Source organism: Oncorhynchus tshawytscha, linkage group LG08 (assembly GCF_018296145.1).
Source record: "Oncorhynchus tshawytscha isolate Ot180627B linkage group LG08, Otsh_v2.0, whole genome shotgun sequence".
Classification (NCBI taxonomy): domain Eukaryota; kingdom Metazoa; phylum Chordata; class Actinopteri; order Salmoniformes; family Salmonidae; genus Oncorhynchus; species Oncorhynchus tshawytscha.
This window is the reverse complement of record NC_056436.1, coordinates 82088489-82109451: the sequence shown is the minus strand read 5'-3', so window position 1 is coordinate 82109451 and position 20963 is coordinate 82088489. Positions and strand designations below refer to the sequence as shown.

Sequence of the window (20963 nt, the reverse complement as noted above, 5' to 3'; positions counted from 1 at the left end):
CACCTTTACTCCTACACAGAGACGCATACAAAGCTCTCCCTCACCCTCCATTTGGCAAATCTGACTATAATTCTATCCTCCTGACTCCTACTTACAGTACAAGCAAAAACTAAAGCAGGAAGTACCAGTTACTCGCTCAATACGGAACTGGTCAGATGACCTGGATGCTAAACTACAGGACTGTTTTGCTAGCAAAGACTGGAATATGTTCCGTGATTCATCCAATGGCAATGAGGAGCATACCACCTCAGTCATCGGCTTCATTAATAAGTGCATCGACGACGTCGTCCCACGGTGACCGTACGTACATATCCCAACCAGAAGCCATGGACTACAGGCAACATCTGCACCGAGCTAAAGGCTAGAGTTGCCGCTTTCAAGGAGTGGAACACTTATCCGGACGCTTATAAGAAATTCCGCAATGCCCTCAGACGAACCATCAAACAGGCAGAGCGTCAATACAGGAGTAAGGATGTGGCAGGGCTTGCAAACTATTAGGAACTACAAAGGGAACCCCAGCTGCGTGCTGTCCAGTGACGTGAGCCTACCAGATGAGCTAAATGCCTTTTTATACTGGCTTCAAGGCAAGCAACACTGAAGCATGCATGAGAGCACCAGCTGTTCAAGATGATTGTGTGATCACGCTCTCCGTAGCACATGTGAGCAAGACCTTTAAACAGGTCAACATTCACAAGGCCGGATTACCAGGACGTGTACTCAAAGCATGCGCGGACCAACTGGCAAGTGTCTTCACTGACATTTTCATCCTCTCCCTGACCGAGTCTGTAATACCACCATAGTCCCTGTGCCAAAGAAAGGGAATGTAACCTGCCTAAATGATTACCGCCCCGTAGCACTCACATAGGTAGCCAGGAAGTGCTTTGAAAGGCTGGTCATGACTCACATCAACACCATCATCCCGGAAACCCTAGACCCACTCCAATTCACGTACCGCCCCAACAGATCCATAGATGATGCAATCTCAGTCGCACACCACACTGCCCTTTCCCGCCTGAACAAAAGGAACACCTATGTGAGAATGCTGTTCATTGACTACAGCTCAGTGTTCAACACCATAGTGCCCACAAAGCTAAGGACCCTGAGTCTAAACACCTCCCTATGCAACTGGATCCTGAACTTCCTGACGTGCCGCCCCCAGGTGGTAAGGGTAGGTAACAACACATCCACCATGCTGATCCTCAACACTGGGACCCCTCAGGGGTGCGTGCTTAGTCCCCTCCTGTACTCCCTGTTCACACACAACTGCGTGGCCAAGCATGACTCCAACACCATCATTACGTTTGCCATGACACAACAATGAGACAGCCTATAGGGATGAGGTCAGAGACCTGGCAGTGTGGTGCCAGGACAACAATCTCTCCCTCATTGTGAGCTAGACAAAGAAGCTGATCGTGGACCTACAGGAAAAGACGAGCCAAACAGGCCCCCATTTAACATTGACGGGGCTGAAGTGGAGCGGGTCGAGAGTTTTTTTTGAAAGTTCCTTGGGGTCCACATTACCAACAGACTACCATGGTTCAAACACACCAAGACAGTCAAGAAGAGGGTTAACTGCCTTGTTCAGGGGCAGAACGACAGATTTTTACCTTGTTGGCTCAGGGATTCGATCTCGCAACCTTTCCTTTACTAGTCCAATGCTCTAACCACGAGGCTACCTGCTGGTTACTAGTCCAACGCTCTAACCACGAGGCTACCTGCCGCAACAGTGAACGTGAAGGTTGTGTCCCTGTTTTGTCATATTATCCTTGTCACAGATTCCACACAACAGAACCTGTACATGCATACAGTATCAGTCAAATATTTGGACACACCTACTCATTCAAGGGTTTTGCTTTATTGTTACTATGTTCTACATTGTATAATTATAGTGAAGACATCAAAACTATGAAATAACACATATGGAATCATGTAGTAACCACAAAATGTGTTAAACAAATCAAAATATATTTTAGATTTTAGATTCTTCAAAGTAGCCACCCTTTGCCTTGATGACAGCTTTGCAAAATGATCTGTTATTGGAAGAGAGGTTTGGAACTCTTTCTTGTTTTCTATCAATTCATTTACCGCCTGGTGATGTCACCATGGAAGGCCAAAACTCCCTCCCACCAAAACAGGCTGAAATTTCAGGCATTATTTTCAATCAGCTCTTACACTAAAAGGGCATTATTATATTTTCACAATTGCACAGTATTATTCCAACCTCCATAATGTTGAAAATATACTGTGTATAAAACATCAGGAACAGCTGCTCTTTCCATGACAGACTGACCAGGTGAAGCTATGATCCCTTATTGATGTCACTTGTTAAATCTATTTCAATCAGTGTAGATTTAAGGAGAGGAGACTGGTTAAATGAGGTTTTTTTTAAGCCTTGAGACAACTGAGACATGGATTGTGTATGTGTGTTATTCAGAGGGTGACTGGGCAAGACAAAAGATTGAAGTGCCTTTGAACGGAGTATGGTAGTAGGTGTCAGGCGCACTAGTTTGTGTCAAGGACTGCAACGCTGCTGGGGTTTTCACGCTCAACAGTTTCCGGTGTGTATCAAGAATGGTCCACTACCCAATGGGCATCCAGCCAACTTAAAACAACTGTGGGAAGCATTGGAGTCAACATGGGCCAGCATCCCTGTGGAACACTTTCAACTCCTTGTAGAGTCCATGCACTGAGGAATTGAGGCTGTTCTGAGGGCAAGGGGGTGTAACTCAATATTAGGAAAGTGTTCACCGGGCTTTTAAGGGAACTGATTGGTTTCGCTCTCTCTCCGAGCGTCTCGTTAGGTGGTTGGTTTGTGAGTGGATCAGTGAGGAGCTGGGTAGTGGAAGAGCGTGACATTGGCACGGCAACTCAACTTATTTGGGCTGCCACAGCTGCCCCTCCCCTGTTCCTTTTCACATCACATCACATCAATCTCCTTAGCAACAGATGAAGATGGGTGATCCCCAGTTGTCTCCTAGCACCGGAAGGCCACCGACCAGCCCCACAGACATGAAAAACACAGTCAATAACAATTATGCTTCTTTGGTTGTTGTTGTTTCTCAATGTACTTTTTTTTTATGCTACTGCCATTCATTTCATTCCCCCTCACCCCTTCCTACCTCCCCAGGTAAGAGAAAGAGGTGACTCTGTGTGTTCATTTGTGTCTCATCTCATCCTCGACCCCTGACCCCTCACCCTACCTGTATAGAGCAAGAGATGTGGTTCTGTCCGTCCCCCCAGGGGATGTAATGGTTCTGTCCGTCCCCCCAGGGGATGTAATGGTTCTGTCCGTCCCCCCAGGGGATGTAATGGTTCTGTCCGTCCCCCCAGGGGATGTAATGGTTCTGTCCGTCCCCCAGGGGATGTAATGGTTCTGTCCGTCCCCCAGGGGATGTAATGGTTCTGTCCGTCCCCCAGGGGATGTAATGGTTCTGTCCGTCCCCCAGGGGATGTAATGGTTCTGTCCGTCCCCCAGGGGATGTAATGGTTCTGTCCGTCCCCCCAGGGGATGTAATGGTTCTGTCCGTCCCCCCAGGGGATGTAATGGTTCTGTCTCTTTCTCCCCAGGTGTCCTGGCCATATTGATCCCCCAGCTGGACCTGGTCATCTCTTTAGTGGGGTCCGTCAGTAGCAGTTTCCTGGCTCTCATCTTCCCTCCACTCCTCCAGATCCTCACCTACCACAACGAAGGTCTGTCTCCCTGGGTCATCGTCAAGAACACCCTGATCTCTGTCATCGGCTTCCTCGGCTTCATCACCGGCACCTATATATCCATCACAGAGATCATCAAACGCAACGGCAGACATGACAATCTGGATGTGACCTTCTTCCAGGTCCAGTGAGAGATCTAGTGAGGAAGAGGAGGATATCTTGACAGTGGTTGGTCTGGCAAACAGTGGAGGCTGGCGAGTGGATAAAATCTGAAGACGGGCTCATTTTTAGTATGGATGGTACCTTCCTTTGATTTAGTGACACCAGCCTCCACTGCTGTCAAACAATCACAGTTAAAAGATGTCTTCACCCTGACTTCAGACATGTGTTTTTCTCACTTGCTCAATTGTCCATTGATTAAACATTTATTGATATTGTGAGTCTGCTTACTGTTGTGGTTATTGGTCACTGTGGAGCAATTATTTAATGGAATATAAGTGTAAACCAACTAATTGTTACAGTAACTGTATAGCCAAGAAGATAACACATTTTATTTTATTTAACCTTTATTTAACCAGGCAAGTCAGTTAAGTAACAAATTCTTATTTACAATGACGGCCTACTCCGGCCAAACCCGGACGGCGCTGTTCCAATGGTTTCCGCCCTATGACACGAGCGTCATTCTCTCTGTGCCTTATGAGCGTCCATGTTTATAACTTCTTATTTTTATGGTGTACTTTTTTTTTATATATATATTTTTTTTTTAAACTTTTCCATGCCGCAAGAGCACCTATCTTACATGTGTTATTATTTTATGTTGAATAATTTAACCAAATCATTGAATATTGAGGAATCACATTCTCGTAACATTTTATTATTGTTAAAACAAGGTACTAATAGAAATACTCGTTCTTGTTCGACGTTCTGTGGAAATACATCCTGGAAGTTGTCCAAGTGATAAAATGGCATTTAAATAACAGTCAAGTTCCATTTTGATTCATATCATAATTCTATATAGGCCTTGTTTTAACTAGAGTATTTCCAATAGAATGGTAAATGACTGACCGTGTTTAATATGACTATCAGAACACTACAACCTGTAGTCTGACAATCACCATCATCATTACTGCTGCACATGTAGCTATGACATTGACATTGAATACAGTTTCCTGACTACAAATTGAATACAGTTTCCTGACTACAAATTGAATACAGTTTCCTGACTACAAATTGAATACAGTTTCCTGACTACAAATTGAATACAGTTTCCTGACTACAAATTGAATACAGTTTCCTGACTACAAATTGTTTTTAAAAGGAAAAGCATCATTTACATGTTTCAAGTCAAGCTGTCCAGATCACCTACTGTAATACTGATTAACTTAAGGGACTGTAAAGAAATATGACGAAATAATGTGTATATTGTGGAGCTAATACCATGTGTTATTCCTCAGTTGAGGTCATTTATGTTGGTGCTTTCATTTATTACATGTGTCTCAAGTTGGGCACTGGATTTATTCATCATGCTCAATTATTTGATTTAGGCAGCATTTATTTTATCACTTGTCTCGGTTGTGCCAACTGTTTTCTTGAGTTTTTAGACTGAATGGGCCCAGTTTAGAGTGGGTTGGACTGAATGGGCCCAGTTTAGAGTGGGTTGGACTGAATGGGCTCAGTTTAGAGTGGGTTGGACTGAATGGGCTCAGTTTAGAGTGGGTTGGACTGAATGGGCCCAGTTTAGAGTGGGTTGGACTGAATGGGCTCAGTTTAGAGTGGGTTGGACTGAATGGGCCCAGTTTAGAGTGGGTTGGACTGAATGGGCCCAGTTTAGAGTGGGTTGGACTGAATGGGCCCAATTTAGAGTGGGTTGGATGTCATGGTGATACCACATGGCATTGGGAGAACTGAACTGATTGCCACTTTTTTCAACTAGCTTTGAATAATGGCAAGTTTTGATCTATTGTTGAGTTTGGACTTTATTGTAAATAAAAATCAAGTATTCTGAATTGTCCATGAGAAAATACTGCTGAGCATTTAATAAGGGGTCTTTTTGTCGTGATCATGAACATGTAAAAAATAATATATGTTGTTTTTATTTCATTACAGCCTTAATGAAAAGGTTCACACTTCTGGATATTATACATATGCATTTATTTCTATTTGATTTGTTTTGATGCTTGTTGTAGTGTTGACGGAAATTCAGATGTTTACATCCCTTAACTGTACTCATCATTTAGTCTGTGTCCCAAAAGGCACCCTAGTTCCTTCATAGTGCACTACTTCTGACCAGAGTCCAATGGGCCCTGGTTATACGTAGTGCACTACTTCTGACCAGAGTCCAATGGGCCTTGGTTATACGTAGTGCAATACTTCTGACCAGAGTCCAATGGGCCCTGGTTATACGTAGTGCACTACTTCTGACCAGAGTCCAATGGGCCCTGGTTATACGTAGTGCACTACTTCTGACCAGAGTCCAATGGGCCCTGGTTATACGTAGTGCACTATATAGGGAATAGGGTGCCATTTAGGATGGGGGGGGCTCGTTCACTGGTCTCTCTCTCCCTCAAAGAACTCAATTAAAGATACTCGCGGCTACTTTTACATACTTTTTAGCCAATAGTTCTGAATGTAGTGCCCACGAGCCAAAGGTGGTCCCCAAAAATGGCCTACTACGTCATATGTGCACCACATCATTGTTCTCTCTCTCCCTCATTCTACTGTGTGTGTGTCTTCCTAGTTTGTCACTCAAATGGTGAGGGGCTGAAATTTAAATTGCTAGGGGGGCTGGCGCACGTGGGGATAAATATAGCGAAAATGGCACCGCACAGCTTCTAGAAAAGTTGCTGTCAAGCTAAGGATTTTATGGCTAATTTAGGTGAAACAGTGATTCTCCTCATAGATTATGTATACATGAACACATCCAGCCCAAAAATACTTACTATTTGCCAGAAGTACCGGAGCATGTCTTTAATGGAAATAAATATTAGCATATTCTGAATATCTCAACTATCATTACAGCTTGTCTTGGGGTTTTCACGTGTATGTATGTTAAGCCAGTGCAATGTTGTTCCTTTGAGTCACTGAATGTCATGTAGAAAATGTAGAAAATATGTGCATGTTTCCTCCATATCTAAAATGCTCTCCACTTAAGTTGTTGGGTCTTCTGTAAGTATGTAGTTTAATAATCCTGGTTTGACTGAACTGATGAGTGACATAGAGAGAGGGTTTTGGGGTGACTAATAATCCTGTTATTAAATGTGTATCTATTAGCCGTCCAAGCAGGAAGAAGAAAAACGAGTCAATAACTAGTCATTATGGACACGTTGGACATTGCAGCTGACATGAAAGGCAAGTCGAGACTGACTGATCTACATAATCAGTCACAATTGACCCACAATGCATCATGGATTTGACGGTCTCGAACACAGCCTATTATTTGTAGATCAGTGCGTCAGTCACCATTTACCCACAATGCATCAGATTCGATTCTCTCGAACACTGCCTATTATTTGTAGATCAGTGTGTCAGTCACCATTTACCCACAATGCATCATGGATTTGACGGTCTCGAACACAGCCTATTATTTATAGATCAGTGCGTCAGTCACCATTTACCCACAATGCATCATGGATTTGACGGTCTCGAACACAGCCTATTATTTGTAGATCAGTGCGTCAGTCACCATTTACCCACAATGCATCAGATTCGATTCTCTCGAACACTGCCTATTATTTGTAGATCAGTGTGTCAGTCACCATTTACCCACAATGCATCATGGATTTGATGGTCTCGAACACAGCCTATTATTTGTAGATATGTGCGTCAGTCACCATTTACCCACAATGCATCATGGATTTGACGGTCTCGAACACAGCCTATTATTTGTAGATCAGTGCGTCAGTCACCATTTACCCACAATGCATCAGATTCGATTCTCTCGAACACAGCCTATTATTTGTAGATTAGTGTGTCAGTCACCATTTACCCACAATGCATCAGATTCGATTCTCTCGAACACGCCCATTTGTATATATCAGGTTGTCCATCAGTTCGATGAACAACATACAGTGCCTTCGGAAGGTATTCAGACCCCAAAATTACGTTACAGCCTTATTCTAAAATTGATTAAATTGTTTTTTTCCCCTCATCAATGTACACACAATACCCCATAATGACACAGCAAAAAAATGTTTGAAAAAAAAATCTATAAAATGAAAATAGCACTTTTACATAAGTATTCAGACCCTTTACTTAGTACTTTGTTAATGCACCTTTGGCTGTGATTATAGCAACGAGTCTTCTTGGGTATGACGTTACAAGCTTGGCACACCTGTGTTTGGGGAGTTCCTCCCATTCTTCTCTGCAGATCCTCTCAAGCTCTGTCAGGTTGGATGGGGAGCTTCGCTGTACAGATATTTTCAGGTTGGATGGGGAGCTTCGCTGTACAGATATTTTCAGGTCTCTCTAGACATGTTCGATCGGGTTCAAGTCCGAGCTCTGGCTGGGTCACTTAAGGACATTCAAAGACCTTTCCCGAAGTCACTCCTGTGTTGTCTTGGCCATGTGCTTAGGGTCATTGTCCTGTTGGAAGGTAAACCTTCTCCCCAGTCTGAGGTCCTGAGCGCTCTGGATCAGGTTCTCATCAAGGATCTCTCTGTACTTTGCTCTGTTCATCTTTCCCTTGACCCTGACTATTCTCCCAGTCCCTGCTGCTAAAAAAACATCCCCACAGCATGATGCTGCCAAAAGCATGCTTCACTGTAGGGATGATGCCAGGTTTTCCCCAGACATGATGCTTGGCATTTAGGCCAAAGAGTGCAATCTTAGTTTCATCAGACCAGAGAATCTGGTTTCTCATGGTCTGAGAGTCTTTAGGTGCCTTTTGCATGTGCCTTTTACTGAGGAGTGGCTTCTGTCTGGCCACTCTACCATAAAGACCTGATTGGTGGATTGCTGCAGAGATGGTTGACCTTCTGGAAGGTTCTCCCATCTCCACCGAGGAACTCTGGAACTCTGTCAGAGTGACCATCGGGTTCTTGGTCATCTCCCTGACCGAGGCTCTTCTCCCGATTGATCAGTTTGGCCGGGCGGCCTGCTCTGGGAAGAGTCTTTGTGGTTCAAACTTCTATCATTTAAGAATGATGGAGGCAACTTTGTTCTTTGGGACCTTCAATGCTGCAGAACATTTTTGGGACCCTTCCCCAGATCTGTGCCTCGACACAGTCCTGTTTCGGGGCTCTACGGACAATTCCTTCGACCTCATAACTTGGTTTTTGCTCTAACGTGCACTGTCAACTGTGGGACCTTATATAGACAGGTGTGTGCCTTTCCAAATCATGTCCAATCAATTGAATGTACCACAGGTGGACTCCAATCAAGTTGTATATACATCTCAAGGATGATCAACGGAAACAGGATGCACCTGAGCTCAATTTCGAGTCTCATAGCAAAAGGTCTGAATACTTATGTAAATAAGGTTATTCTGTTTTTATTTTTTATAAATTTGCACAAAAGAAATCTAAAAACCTGTTTTCTCTTTGTTATTATGGGGTATTGTGATGTCATTATGGGGTACTGTGTGTAGATCGATGAGAAAAAAAATATTTATACATTTTAGAATAAGGCTGTAACGTAACAAAATGTGGAAAAAGTCAAGAGGTCTGAATAATTTCCGAATGCATATAAAGCTAGAGAAGAAGGAAAAACAACAGCACATCCACAAGACATCTTTATTTAAAACTGATTTGAATTATCTTAGACACAAAATGTTCTCATCAAACTTATTAAAGTCATAAATATCATTCTCCATCATCTTTATGATTTTTATGATAATTTGCGAAAAATCATGACAAAAAAAATGGTACATTCTCATAATCATATTTTTCACCAAGCTACCCAGGACATTCAAATAACTCGCAGGATAGACATATACACGTGATACGTCACAAAACAATTATATGTAAACAAATATGTACGCCTGATACGTAAACAATAGATGTAAACATTCAATCATTTCGTATACTCACTTCTTAATCCCCACAATGCGTATCAAAGTAGTGTAGTGGAGGTATACGCTCAATTAATGAATAAAACTGATGGAACAAATCAGAAAGTTTAGCTTAAAATGTTGATCAAGTATTATTTCGGCACATTTTATGCGCAGCAATGTACACACGGCGGTAGGCCTGAGCGGGAATGTTCAAAATGCAATTTGTTGGGAAAACACCGTTCTAACATGTGCATCTTACCTTTCGTTTAATGGACAGAGTCAAATATCCATTATAAATAACCATTATCACCTGGACTCCATTACTTTGTTGATTACCCCCTCTATTTCTGTCTGCTCCTAAGTTTGTTCCCTGTGTCGGCATTGATGTCGTTATTTCTACCCCTGTCCAGACGCTGTTCCTGTTCTGTTTCATGTCCGTTGTTTCATTAAATGTTCACTCCCTGTACCTGCTTCTCGTCTCCAGCATCGATCCTTACTCATTTCTTCGTTGGCTATTTTTAATAACTATGAAAAAACTAAACATTTCCTTAATTGTGTCCTTATATTTTATTATTTGAATTAAACAAGTAAAACAATTTGTGTTGGACCTAGGATTGGGTAGTTGCAGCTAATTGGCCAATTGATATTCCCATCCCACGTTACCAGTCCCATTGGACCTTATAATGAAGTATTGTGACGCATCAAATACAGTTGAAGTTGGAAGTTTACATACACCTTAGCCAAATACATTTAAACTCAGTTTTCACAATTCTTGACATTTAATCCTAGTAAAAATTCCATGTTTTAGGTCAGTTAGGATCACCACTTTATTTTAAGAATGTGAAATGTCAGAATAATAGTAGAGATAATTATTTATTTCAGCTTTTATTTCTTTCATCACATTCCCAGTGGGTCAGAAGTTTACATACACTCAATTAGTATTTGGTAGCATTGCCTTTTAATTGTTTAACTAGGATCAAATGTTTCGGGTAGCCTTCCACAAGCTTCCCACAATAAGTTGGGTGAAATCTGGCCCATTGCTCCTGACAGAGCTGGTGTAACTGAGTCAGGTTTGTAGGCCTCCTTGCTCACACATGCTTTTTCAGTTCTGCCCTCAAATATTCTATGGGATTGAGGTCAGGGCTTTGTGATGGCCACTCCAATACATTGACTTTGTTGTCCTTAAGCCATTTTGCTAGAACTTGGGATGTATTTAAAAAATATATATTTAACCTTTATTTAACCAGGTAGGCTAGTTGAGAACATGTTCTCATTTGCAACTGCGACCTGGCCAAGATAAAGCAAAGCAGTTCGACACATACAACAACACAGAGTTACACATGGAATAAACCAAACATACAGTCAATAATACAATAGAACAAAAGAAAACAAAAAAAAGTCAGAGTGCAAATGAGGTAAGATAAGGGAGTTAAGGCAATAAATATAAATATGCTTGGGGTCATTGTCCATTTGGAAGACCCATTTGCGACCAAGCTTTAACTTCCTGACTGAGGTCTTGAGATGCTGCTTCAACATATCCACATAATTTTCCTACCTCATGATGCCATCTATTTTATGAAGTGCACCAGTCCCTCCTGCAGCAAAGCATGATGCTGCCATCCCCGTGCTTCACGGTTGGGATGGTGTTCTTCGGCTTGCAAGCATCACCCTTTTTCCTCCAAACATAACGATGGTCATTATGGCAAAAAAAGTTCTGTTTTTGTTTCATCAGACCAGAGGATATTTCTCCAAAAAGTACGATCTTTGTCCCCATGTGCAGTCGCACACCGTAGTCTGGCTTTTTTATGGCGGTTTTGGAGCAGTGGCTTCTTCCTTGCTGAGTGGCCTTTCAGGTTATGTCCATATAAGACTTGTTTTACTGTGGATATAGAAACTCTTGTACCTGTTTTCTCCAGTATCTTCACATGGTCATTTGCTGTTGTTCTGGGATTGATTTGCACTTTTCACGCCAAAGTACATTAATCTCTAGGAGACAGAATGCATCTCCTTCCTGAGTGGTATGATGGCTATGTGGTCCCATGGTGATTATACTTGCTTACTATTGTTTGTACAGATGAACGTGGTAACTTCAGGTGTTTGGAAATTGCTCCCACGGATGAACCAGACTTGTGGAGGTCTACAATTTATTTTCTGAGGTATTGGCTTATTTCTTTTGATTTTCCCATGATGTCAATCAAAGAAGTACTGAGTTTGAAGGTAGGCCTTGAAATACATCCACAGGTACACCTCCAATTGACTCAAATGATGTCAATTAGCCTATCAGAAGCCATGACATCATTTTCTGAAATTTTCCAAGCTGTTTAAAGGCACAGTCAAATTAGTGTATGTAAACCTCTGACCCACTGGAATTGTGATACAGTGAAATATAAGTGAAATAATCTGGGTGTAAACAATTGTTGGACAAATTACTTGTGTCATGCACAAAGTAGATGTCCTAACCGACTTGCCTAAACTATAGTTTGTTAACAAGAAATTTGTGGAGTGGTTGAAAAACGAGTTTGAATGACTTCAACCTAAGTGTATGTAAACTTCCGACTTCAACTGTATCTATACATTTTTTTAAATTAATTAATTAATTCTTGTTTTCTGTTCCTCAGTCTTTGTTTCGATTAAGCAAATGTGTGGAGTTTGAATTGGACATTGTTTAAAGGGATAGGTAGGATTGGGTATTTAATGGAAGTGCAGAGTTGTGCAGTAAAAAAAAATGTAACATGTGTAACGATGTTGATTTACATCATGACCAAACAATGTACTTCAACAGATTGGCATTCAACTTTTCATTATACTCAGATCCATACTAAAACGCTTCCAGGGAAAATGCAAGATAGACAACCCATGGAAAAGGTGTGAGATCAAACCCAAAGTTTCAGAATTTGTAACTCAAAGCTTGCTGACAGATGATTGTGACATTGCCAACAGCTCTGACTTTGACCAAGACATCATCGTTTGACTCATCCCCCATCCTGACATAGTGTTTTAGTCTCAGTCTTACCTGTCACAGAACCCAATGGAACTCTCAACCGTGCTGTTCCAGAATCCTACGGAACCTTCCAGAACCCTCAGCAGTGCTGTTCCGGAAGACTACAGAACCCTCAGCAGTGCTGTTTCAAAGCCCTCCAGAACCCTTAGCAGTAATGTTACAGAACCCTACAGAACCCTCAGCAGTGATGGTCCAGAACCCTACGGAACCCTACGGAACCCTCAGCAGTGCTGTTCCAGAACCCTACGGAACCCTCAGCAGTGCAGTTCTGAAGCCCTAGCGAAACCTCTGCAGTGGAACTTGAAAATGATTAGAACTATCCTTTTGTACTCCTTCCTGAAGTTATGGTTGAGCACTCCGTAGATGACTGCGTTGAGGCAGCTGTTGAAATAGGCCATGAAGTAGCTGGCTGTGAAGAGCCACTCAGGGATATTCACTCCCAGTCTGGGGTTGATAGCCACCGCCAGCCCAATGAAGTTCAGCGGAGCCCAGCAGACAGCGAACAACACAAACACCACAAACATAGTAAGGAAGATACGGAAGTCGTGTGGTTTGATCTTGGGCCTCGTGTCCGGTTTCACCCGTCTCCTCACCTGTAAGACCAGGATCCAGATCCTCAGGTAGCAGTACGTGACGATACTGATGGGGAGGATGAAGTGAACCACGACCACGGTGATGGTGTACAAGGAACTCACCGACTGGGCAAAGGTACACGAGTAGACCCTCGGGTCATACTGCAGAGACTCCATAAACCAGTTGGGCACGATGGCCAACACAGTCAGCGCCCACACCAGGATGACGTAACACACAGTGTTCTGGTTGGAGAAGAGCTTGTCGTACTTCAGGTTGTGACATATGTAGCAGTAGCGGTTGATGGCGATGCCGGTGATGTTGAAGATGGAGCCGATGACGCTCAGGCCCATCAGGAAGCCGCTGATCTGGCAGTGGATGTACCCGGCGATCCAGCCGTTGTGAAAGATGGCTGTCAGAACCAGAGGGTAAGGGTAGATCGCCACCACCAGGTCTGCCAGAGCCAAACTCACCACAAAGGCATTTCCTATGGGGCAGAGAGTGCATAAGATTGGATGGATCTTCAGAGTGTTAGGACAGTTTTCAAGGGCTGCCATTTTTAATTTGTAAATACATTGATTTATAATCTAAAAAACATAATAAAAACAATCAAATATTGATACATTTCCACCCACAAGGTCTGTCAGAGCCAAACTCACCACACACAGGCATTTCCTATGGGGCAGAGGATACCTCAGATTAAATAGTCCATTTTGTTCTGTTCTGTGACCGTTCATTAGTAGAAGTTCAAGGTCTCCCATCCTCTTTGTAAAACCATTCAATATCACCAAAACGTAATAAATCTAATAATTATTGGAAAATAATCCGACCCTATCTAATATGTACTGGTTGCTCCAAATTAACTATAGTTCATTTTTCTAAGGGTATATCCTTAAGACCCTGTTATCATTCCTGTCTTGCCAAACCCTCATAAAACTCCCATTAGTATGTACAGTACATAGGGAAAGACCAGGGGATTTGAGGATCCTTGTTAATTCTCATACTGACTTGTGTGTTAAAACTACATGATAATAATTGTAAATAGTTCATGAAGACCCCCAGGATTTCAGCATCAGCTAGTGCTTGCATGCTAGATTATTTCATTCATTGATTTAATTTACAGCATCCCATCCACGTGTGCAATAACATAAAACATAAACATGACATTTACACGTTGTGAGTTGAATAGCCCCTGGAGTCAGACACACGATCTGACTTGAACCGGAGTCTAATGAGTTGAATCATTGCTTCCAGTCAGATAGTAATATCAGTGTCCTGATAGATGGGATTGGTATTCATACAAATCCACACATTCACTATTTCTCCTCTTTCTTTTTCTCCTCTCTCTCTCTCTTTCTCCTCTCTCTCTCTTTCTCCTCTCTCTCTTTCTCCTCTCTCTCTTTCTCCTCTCTCTCTCTTTCTCCTCTCTTTCTCTCTTTCCCTCTTTCTCCTCTCTCTCTTTCTCCTCTCTCTCTCTTTCTCCTCTCTTTATCCTCTCTCTCTCTTTCTCCTCTCTCTCTCTTTCTCCTCCCTCTCTTTCTTTCTCCTCTCTCTCTTTCTCCTCTCTCTCTCTTTCTCCTCTCTCTCTTTCTCATCTCTCTCTCTCTCCTCCCTCTTTCTTTCTCCTCTCTCTCTTTCTCCTCTCTCTTTATCTCCTCTCTCTCTCATTCTCCTCTCTCTCTTTCTCCTCTCTCTCTCTCTCCTCTCTCTCTTTCTCCTCTCTCTCTCTTTCTCCTCTCTCTTTGTCTGTCTCTCTCTCTCTGCAAAGGCTGCCAGTGAATCTACCCCGAGAGACGATGCACGATTGTCTTTACATGATTGTCTTTAACAGAACTTTACTAATAATCAAGTAATTACCTGTGACAAGGCCAAGCAGGAAAGGAGATGGGAGGAAGATGAGGATAAGCAGAGGGGAGGAAGATGAGGATAAGGGGAGGGGGAGGAAGATGAGGATAAGGAGAGGGGAGGAAGAGGAAGATAAGGAGAGGGGAGGGAGAGGAGGAAAGAGTGAGGTGTATTGAATAAGGGTTTCAAACAAGGGGGTAGAACTCCCTGAAATAGCCTCCCTCTCCACTACAACTTTTCAATTGATAGTGTGTCTAGGCAGTTTGTATCTTAGGCTATCTTTACGCAGGCAGCCTAATTCTGTTTTTTTTTTTTTTCGAAAGATCTGATTGGTCAAAAGACCAATTAGTGGCTAAAGAACAGCATTGGGCTGCCTGTATGAACGCAGCCTTATTGTCTCGATAATTTAAAATGTCTCTCTAGAGCCGTGAGATGTGCTTGCAGAAAACAGGACTTTCATTGAGGTGACACCTACATAGGAGCCTGAATTTTGAAATCCTATACCCTGAATTGAAAACTGAGTTAATTAACCCCCAACGTGGACATCTACAGTGTACTCAGAGCAGCTGAGGGCTACATAGATCTTTAGCTTGGTAGGTGGATTCATGTCCCCCGGTGCAAGAAAGAGCAGGATTTTTACAGAAGTGATGGATCATCATATCTCTGCCTCGCCATAGTTCACATTGAATAGCCAACTCATCTCATTGATGCATTCATTCACAGATGTGCTGTACAGTTAAACAGCGGTCTAAGGCACTGCTAGTTGCGACACTACAGACACTCTGGTTCGAATCCAGGCTGTATCACAACCGGGCCGTGATCGGGAGTCCCATAGGGCGGAGCACAATTGGCCCAGTGTCGTCCGGGTTTTGGCCGCTGTAAATCAAATCAAATCAAATCAAATCAAATTTTATTTGTCACATACACATGGTTAGCAGATGTTAATGCGAGTGTAGCGAAATGCTTGTGCTTCTAGTTCCTGTAGGACATCATTGTAAATAAGAATTTGTTCTTCACTCACTTGCCTAGTTAAATAAAGGTTAAATAAATCAGTAGTCATTAGGGATCGCTCACTTCAGGAAGTAAATTGAATTGTGACACGTCGTGATGGGTGGCCTGCAGCTGATGATCTGGCACAGTTACGGAGTAGCACAACCAGGATGTCCTCCATGTCTGCAGTAACTGCACTGGTTTAAGGGGTCGAAACGTACTGACAACAGTGTTCCTGTCTGACAACTTGCGGCCGAAACCAGAATAAAATACCCTCAGCTTTTCAAATCAGTTGAAGAAAGGATGTGTGTGACGGATGTGACACGGCTAGCTAGTTAGCGGTGGTGCACGCTAATAGCGTTTCAATCGGTGACGTCACTCGCTTCGAGACCTTGAAGTAGTGGTTCCCCTTGCTCTGCAAGGGCCGCGGCTTTTGTGGAGCGATGGGTAACGATGCTTCGTGGGGGACTGTTGTTGATGTGTGCAGAGGGTTCCTGGGTCGAGCCCGGGTATGGGCGAGGGGACGGTCTAAAGTTATACTGTTACATATGAACACCCCTAACTGAATCACTGGATACTGTATCCATATAAATATAATAAACTATTCTACTGTATTTGTCTTCACTTTACAGTCCTCTCTGTGGGACATGATGCTCAGGAAAATATAACTGGATGAAGTTACGCAGGAAGCTTCTGTTGTGAATTGGAATGAGACACTGGGTTGAGGCCAAATTGATCAGAAACGGAGATGAGCACTTCTGAAGGCATGACATAATATCACAATTGCAAATGTAATTGTCCAACGACACATATAACTCAGTACTGTAGTACTACTAACAACACATACCACAGTACTGCAGTACTACTAACAACACAGATACCACAGTACTGTAGTACTACTAACAACACATACCCCAGTACTGTAGTACTACTAACAACACATACCTCAGTACTGTAGTACTACTAACAACACATACCCCAGTACTGCAGTACTACTAACAACACATACCCCAGTACTGCAGTACTACTAACGACACATACCCCAGTACTACTAACAACACAGATACCTCTGTAAAATAGTACTACTAACAACACCGATACCTCAGTACTGTAGTACTACTAACAACACATACCCCAGTACTGCAGTACTACTAACAACACATACCCCAGTACTGCAGTACTACTAAAAACACATACCCCAGTACTGCAGTACTACTAACAACACATACCCCAGTACTGCAGTACTACTAACAACACATACCCCAGTACTACTAACAACACATACCCCAGTACTACTAACAACACAGATACCCCAGTACAGTAGTACTACTAACAACACATACCCCAGTACTGCAGTACTACTAACAACACAGATACCCCAGTACAGTAGTACTACTAACAACACAGATATCTCAGTAAAATAGTACTACTAACAACACATACCACAGTACTGCAGTACTACTAACACCACAGATACCCCAGTAAAATAGTACTACTAACAACACAGAAAATAACAGACTGGGTGGCTACTTGCAATAGGTTATTACCTGCTTTCCTGAGCTTCCTGTTCCTGAAGACAGACAAGATGACCAACAGGTTCCCCAGAATGTCTACCACAATAGTTAGGATCAGGACTGTTGCCAGTAGAGTGACCACCAACGGGTAAGGATGCCCCTCTGTGTCCCTGCCATCCCCTTGTGAAGAAGAGTTTCTAGGGGCCACAGTGTCTTCAACCATGCTCACTTCATCCTTTAACGTCAGGGACAGTATGTCCTGCATGGTCCTTGTCCGTTCAATGACGACTTGCATTGCGTTTAAGTTGTATGTCTTTCCAGTCAGTGAATGCACGAAAGTCATTTGTTATTTTTCCGATAACTAATCTTCTTAAAGAAGAATGTTGTCTTCTTCTACTTTGATTTGAAATGGAATCATAGCAGATTTAATTGTAATGTATCATGATATTTTATAATGAGAAGAAAATATTAGAACAAAAAAAATGATATTTTAGCAAATTATTATTATTATTAAACTCGGAACAACAGCTTATTCATGGTTAGGCAAATAGTCAATGCATGCAGAGGTAATTTAATTATCTCACATTGGCAAAATTGTGTGACAGAACCAGTTAATCTCTACAAAGTATTCATAAACCTCTTCATTCATCTGGAGTCTTTAATCCTTCATTCATCAAATGATCTTGCTGCTGCGCGCACAGCGAACTTTCCCACACCCTTCCCAACTCGAGCGGTTTGTATCCCCACTTTCTCCCTATCAATCCGGTGGGGCGCAATAGTTATGCCTTCCGTTCCGTATCTCCGCTTTAGCGTCGGTGTTGTCTTTTCTCCTGTCACTCCTGTGCGTGAGAAAGTCTCTGCTTTCCTCGCCTTCGTTTTCAGATGATGATGATGATGATGCTGCTGATGTTGGGCTCTCCTCAGCACACGACACGTCCACGGTGCAAATGAAGGCTATTCCCCTGCCATAGCACCCCTCCCGCGCTCAAAAAAAGAAAGCCCCAACAACTATGTGTGCTCAAAACCTGATTAATGACAGACTTAAAAGCTGCAGTCTAATCACATTTTAATGTCAATAAAGTGAGTATTTTCCGAGATTATATTATGGTACCTTTCCAGATACATCTGGCTGGACAATAGGCTTCATAAATGCATTAGTGTTCAATAGGCCACTTATGAGTCATCAGTGTAGACACTAAACACCTTTGTTATTACATTTTAATGACATGACTTTAAGGGCTGCACATATTATTTAGTATACAACACTAGTTTAGATAAAGTAAACCAGGATGACTCCTATACAGGGCACTTTGGAACCAGCACAGAACAAGGGGAGAAGAACTGAGTACCCAGATCATTTTATATTACATTTATACATCCAGTGGTGGAGAAAGTACCCAACTGTCATACCCTGAGTAAAAGTCTTTGGTTTAAAATATACTTAAGTATCTAAAGTAAAGGACCAAGTTCGGGAAACGCTGCTCTACCAGAGATACTGGATATAGTGATGAGATGCTTGTGTCTCTGCCCTAACAATGAGATTCGTTGTCCACAGAGAGGAACGGCGAGCTGTCAAGTTCCCACCTCTTCCTCTCTTTGGATTGGTGGATACTTATCTTGTTATTTGAATACTTTTTTGAATATTCGATGAGGGGCGTTGACATCAACCATCTGTATTCAATGGAGAGTGAGATGTTATGCTAGCCTCATGAATATACATAGACCATCTCGTATTCCAACAGGGACAACTCCGATATAAAGTGTTTTTTCTCAAAGTTGCCAGGATGTCACATGCGCGTCACACTTATATCAGTACACTCCTAGCAACAACCTAAGCATGACAAAACTTATATTCGTTCAAACAAAGCTCATGTAGCAAAAAAGCAATTAACTTTTATCTTTACTAAATTTGACACTCATTGGCCGTCATACAAAAACTCCTTACTTGCTTAAAGAGTACCTGCCCCTTAAAAAACAACTTCTCATTTCGTAAACAGCCTGTGTGGCATCGAAGTGAGTCAAAAACCTTTATTCTAATGTCAAAATGTACTACGTGTAAATAGGATAATTTTGGTCATAACGTCCGTCTTCTTCTTCTATGATATTATGGTGGTCCATAAACCAACAGTAAAGGTGCATGGCGCCACCTACTGTGCTGGAGTGTGGTCAATCACAGTTTACAACATGTCTAAATCTTACTACCTAACTCAATACTTCTGAGAAAATAAAAAAAGAGCCCTACTCCAGACACAAACCATTCACATGCTTGCCAACCAGATGTAATGACGAGTTCAATGTACAATGTCCTAAGTGCCATCGAGCGGTACAGGTACAGCGACCTTTCTTTAGCTTCTTAGGAATCGGGGGCAGTATTCTGAAGTTCAGATGACTAAGTTGCCCAAAGTAAACTGCCTGTTACTCAGGCCCAGAAGCTAAGATATGCATATAATTGGCAGTATTGGATAGAAAACACTCTGAAGTTTCTAAAACTGTTAAAATAATGTCTGAGTATAACAGAACTGAAATGGCAGGCAAAACCCCAAGGAGAATCCATCTGGAAATCTTTTTTCTTTGAGGTGACCACCCATTGAAATGGCTGTCTATGTGAAATTCAAAGGAAAACCTCCCAGATTGCAGTTCCTATAGCTTCCACTAGATGTCAACAGTTTTCCGGCTTGTTTTTTGAAAAATGAGCTAGAATGTAGTTTTTCTTATTTTGACTGTAGTCTTGGGGCGCGCGCACTTCGTTATTTATCTCCGGTAATGAACATACTATTCTCCGCCTTAAATTTGATTGTTTATTTACATATTAGGGTACCTGAGGATTGATTAGAAATGTTGTTTGACTTGTTTATTTATTGGTAACTTTTGGGATTCCTTTGTATGCATTTTGAACGAGGGGAACAGGTCGAGTACTGAATCAAGCGCGCCAACTAAACTGACTTTTATGGGATATAAAGAAGGACTTTATCGAACAAAACAACCATTTGTTATGTTGCTGGGACCCTTGGGATTGCAAACAGAGGAAGATCTTCAAAGGTAAGTGATTTATTTTATCGCTATTTATGACTTTTTTATGCCTCTGCTGGTTTGGAAAAGGTTTTTAATGCTTTTGTACGCTGGGCGCTGTCCTCAGATAATCGCATGGTGTGCTTTCGCCGTAAAGCCTTTTTGAAATCTGACAAAGCAGCTGGATTATCAAGACGTTAAGCTTTGAAACGATGCAAGGCACTTGTATTTTCATGAATGTTTAATATTATGATTTTTGTATTTTGAATTTCGCGCTCTGCAATTTCACCGGATGTTGTCGAGGTGTGCCGCTAGCGGGACGTCTCGCCCAAAGAGGTTTCTTTAGAGGGCATATAAATGCCGGCCCTTGGGCTCAGAGTCTCATCTCTTCTGC

At 42.3% G+C, this 20963-nt stretch overlaps 2 protein-coding genes across 5 annotated transcripts in view; one reads left to right on the top strand and one right to left on the bottom strand.

Annotated features, from left to right (window-relative positions):
• LOC112255886 (proton-coupled amino acid transporter 1) overlaps nucleotides 1-4091 on the top strand; it is a 51638-nt gene extending 47547 nt beyond the window's left edge. For all 4 annotated transcript variants that reach the window (XM_042326072.1, XM_042326073.1, XM_042326074.1 and 1 more), the window contains one exon: nucleotides 3568-4091. In XM_042326072.1, coding sequence (XP_042182006.1) covers nucleotides 3568-3842 — 275 coding nt within the window. In that variant the 3' untranslated portion in view covers nucleotides 3843-4091. The remainder of the gene's footprint in view (nucleotides 1-3567) is intronic.
• An 8114-nt stretch (nucleotides 4092-12205) lies between these two features.
• On the bottom strand, nucleotides 12206-17935 carry mtnr1al (melatonin receptor type 1A like). Its single transcript, XM_024430638.2, has 2 exons — nucleotides 17594-17935; nucleotides 12206-13698 (listed from the first exon to the last, which is right to left on the bottom strand). The coding sequence occupies exons 1-2, from the start codon at nucleotides 17901-17903 to the stop codon at nucleotides 12896-12898; spliced, it is 1113 nt and encodes a 370-aa protein (XP_024286406.2). The 5' UTR covers nucleotides 17904-17935; the 3' UTR covers nucleotides 12206-12895.
• Between the last annotated feature and the right edge of the window lie 3028 nt (nucleotides 17936-20963).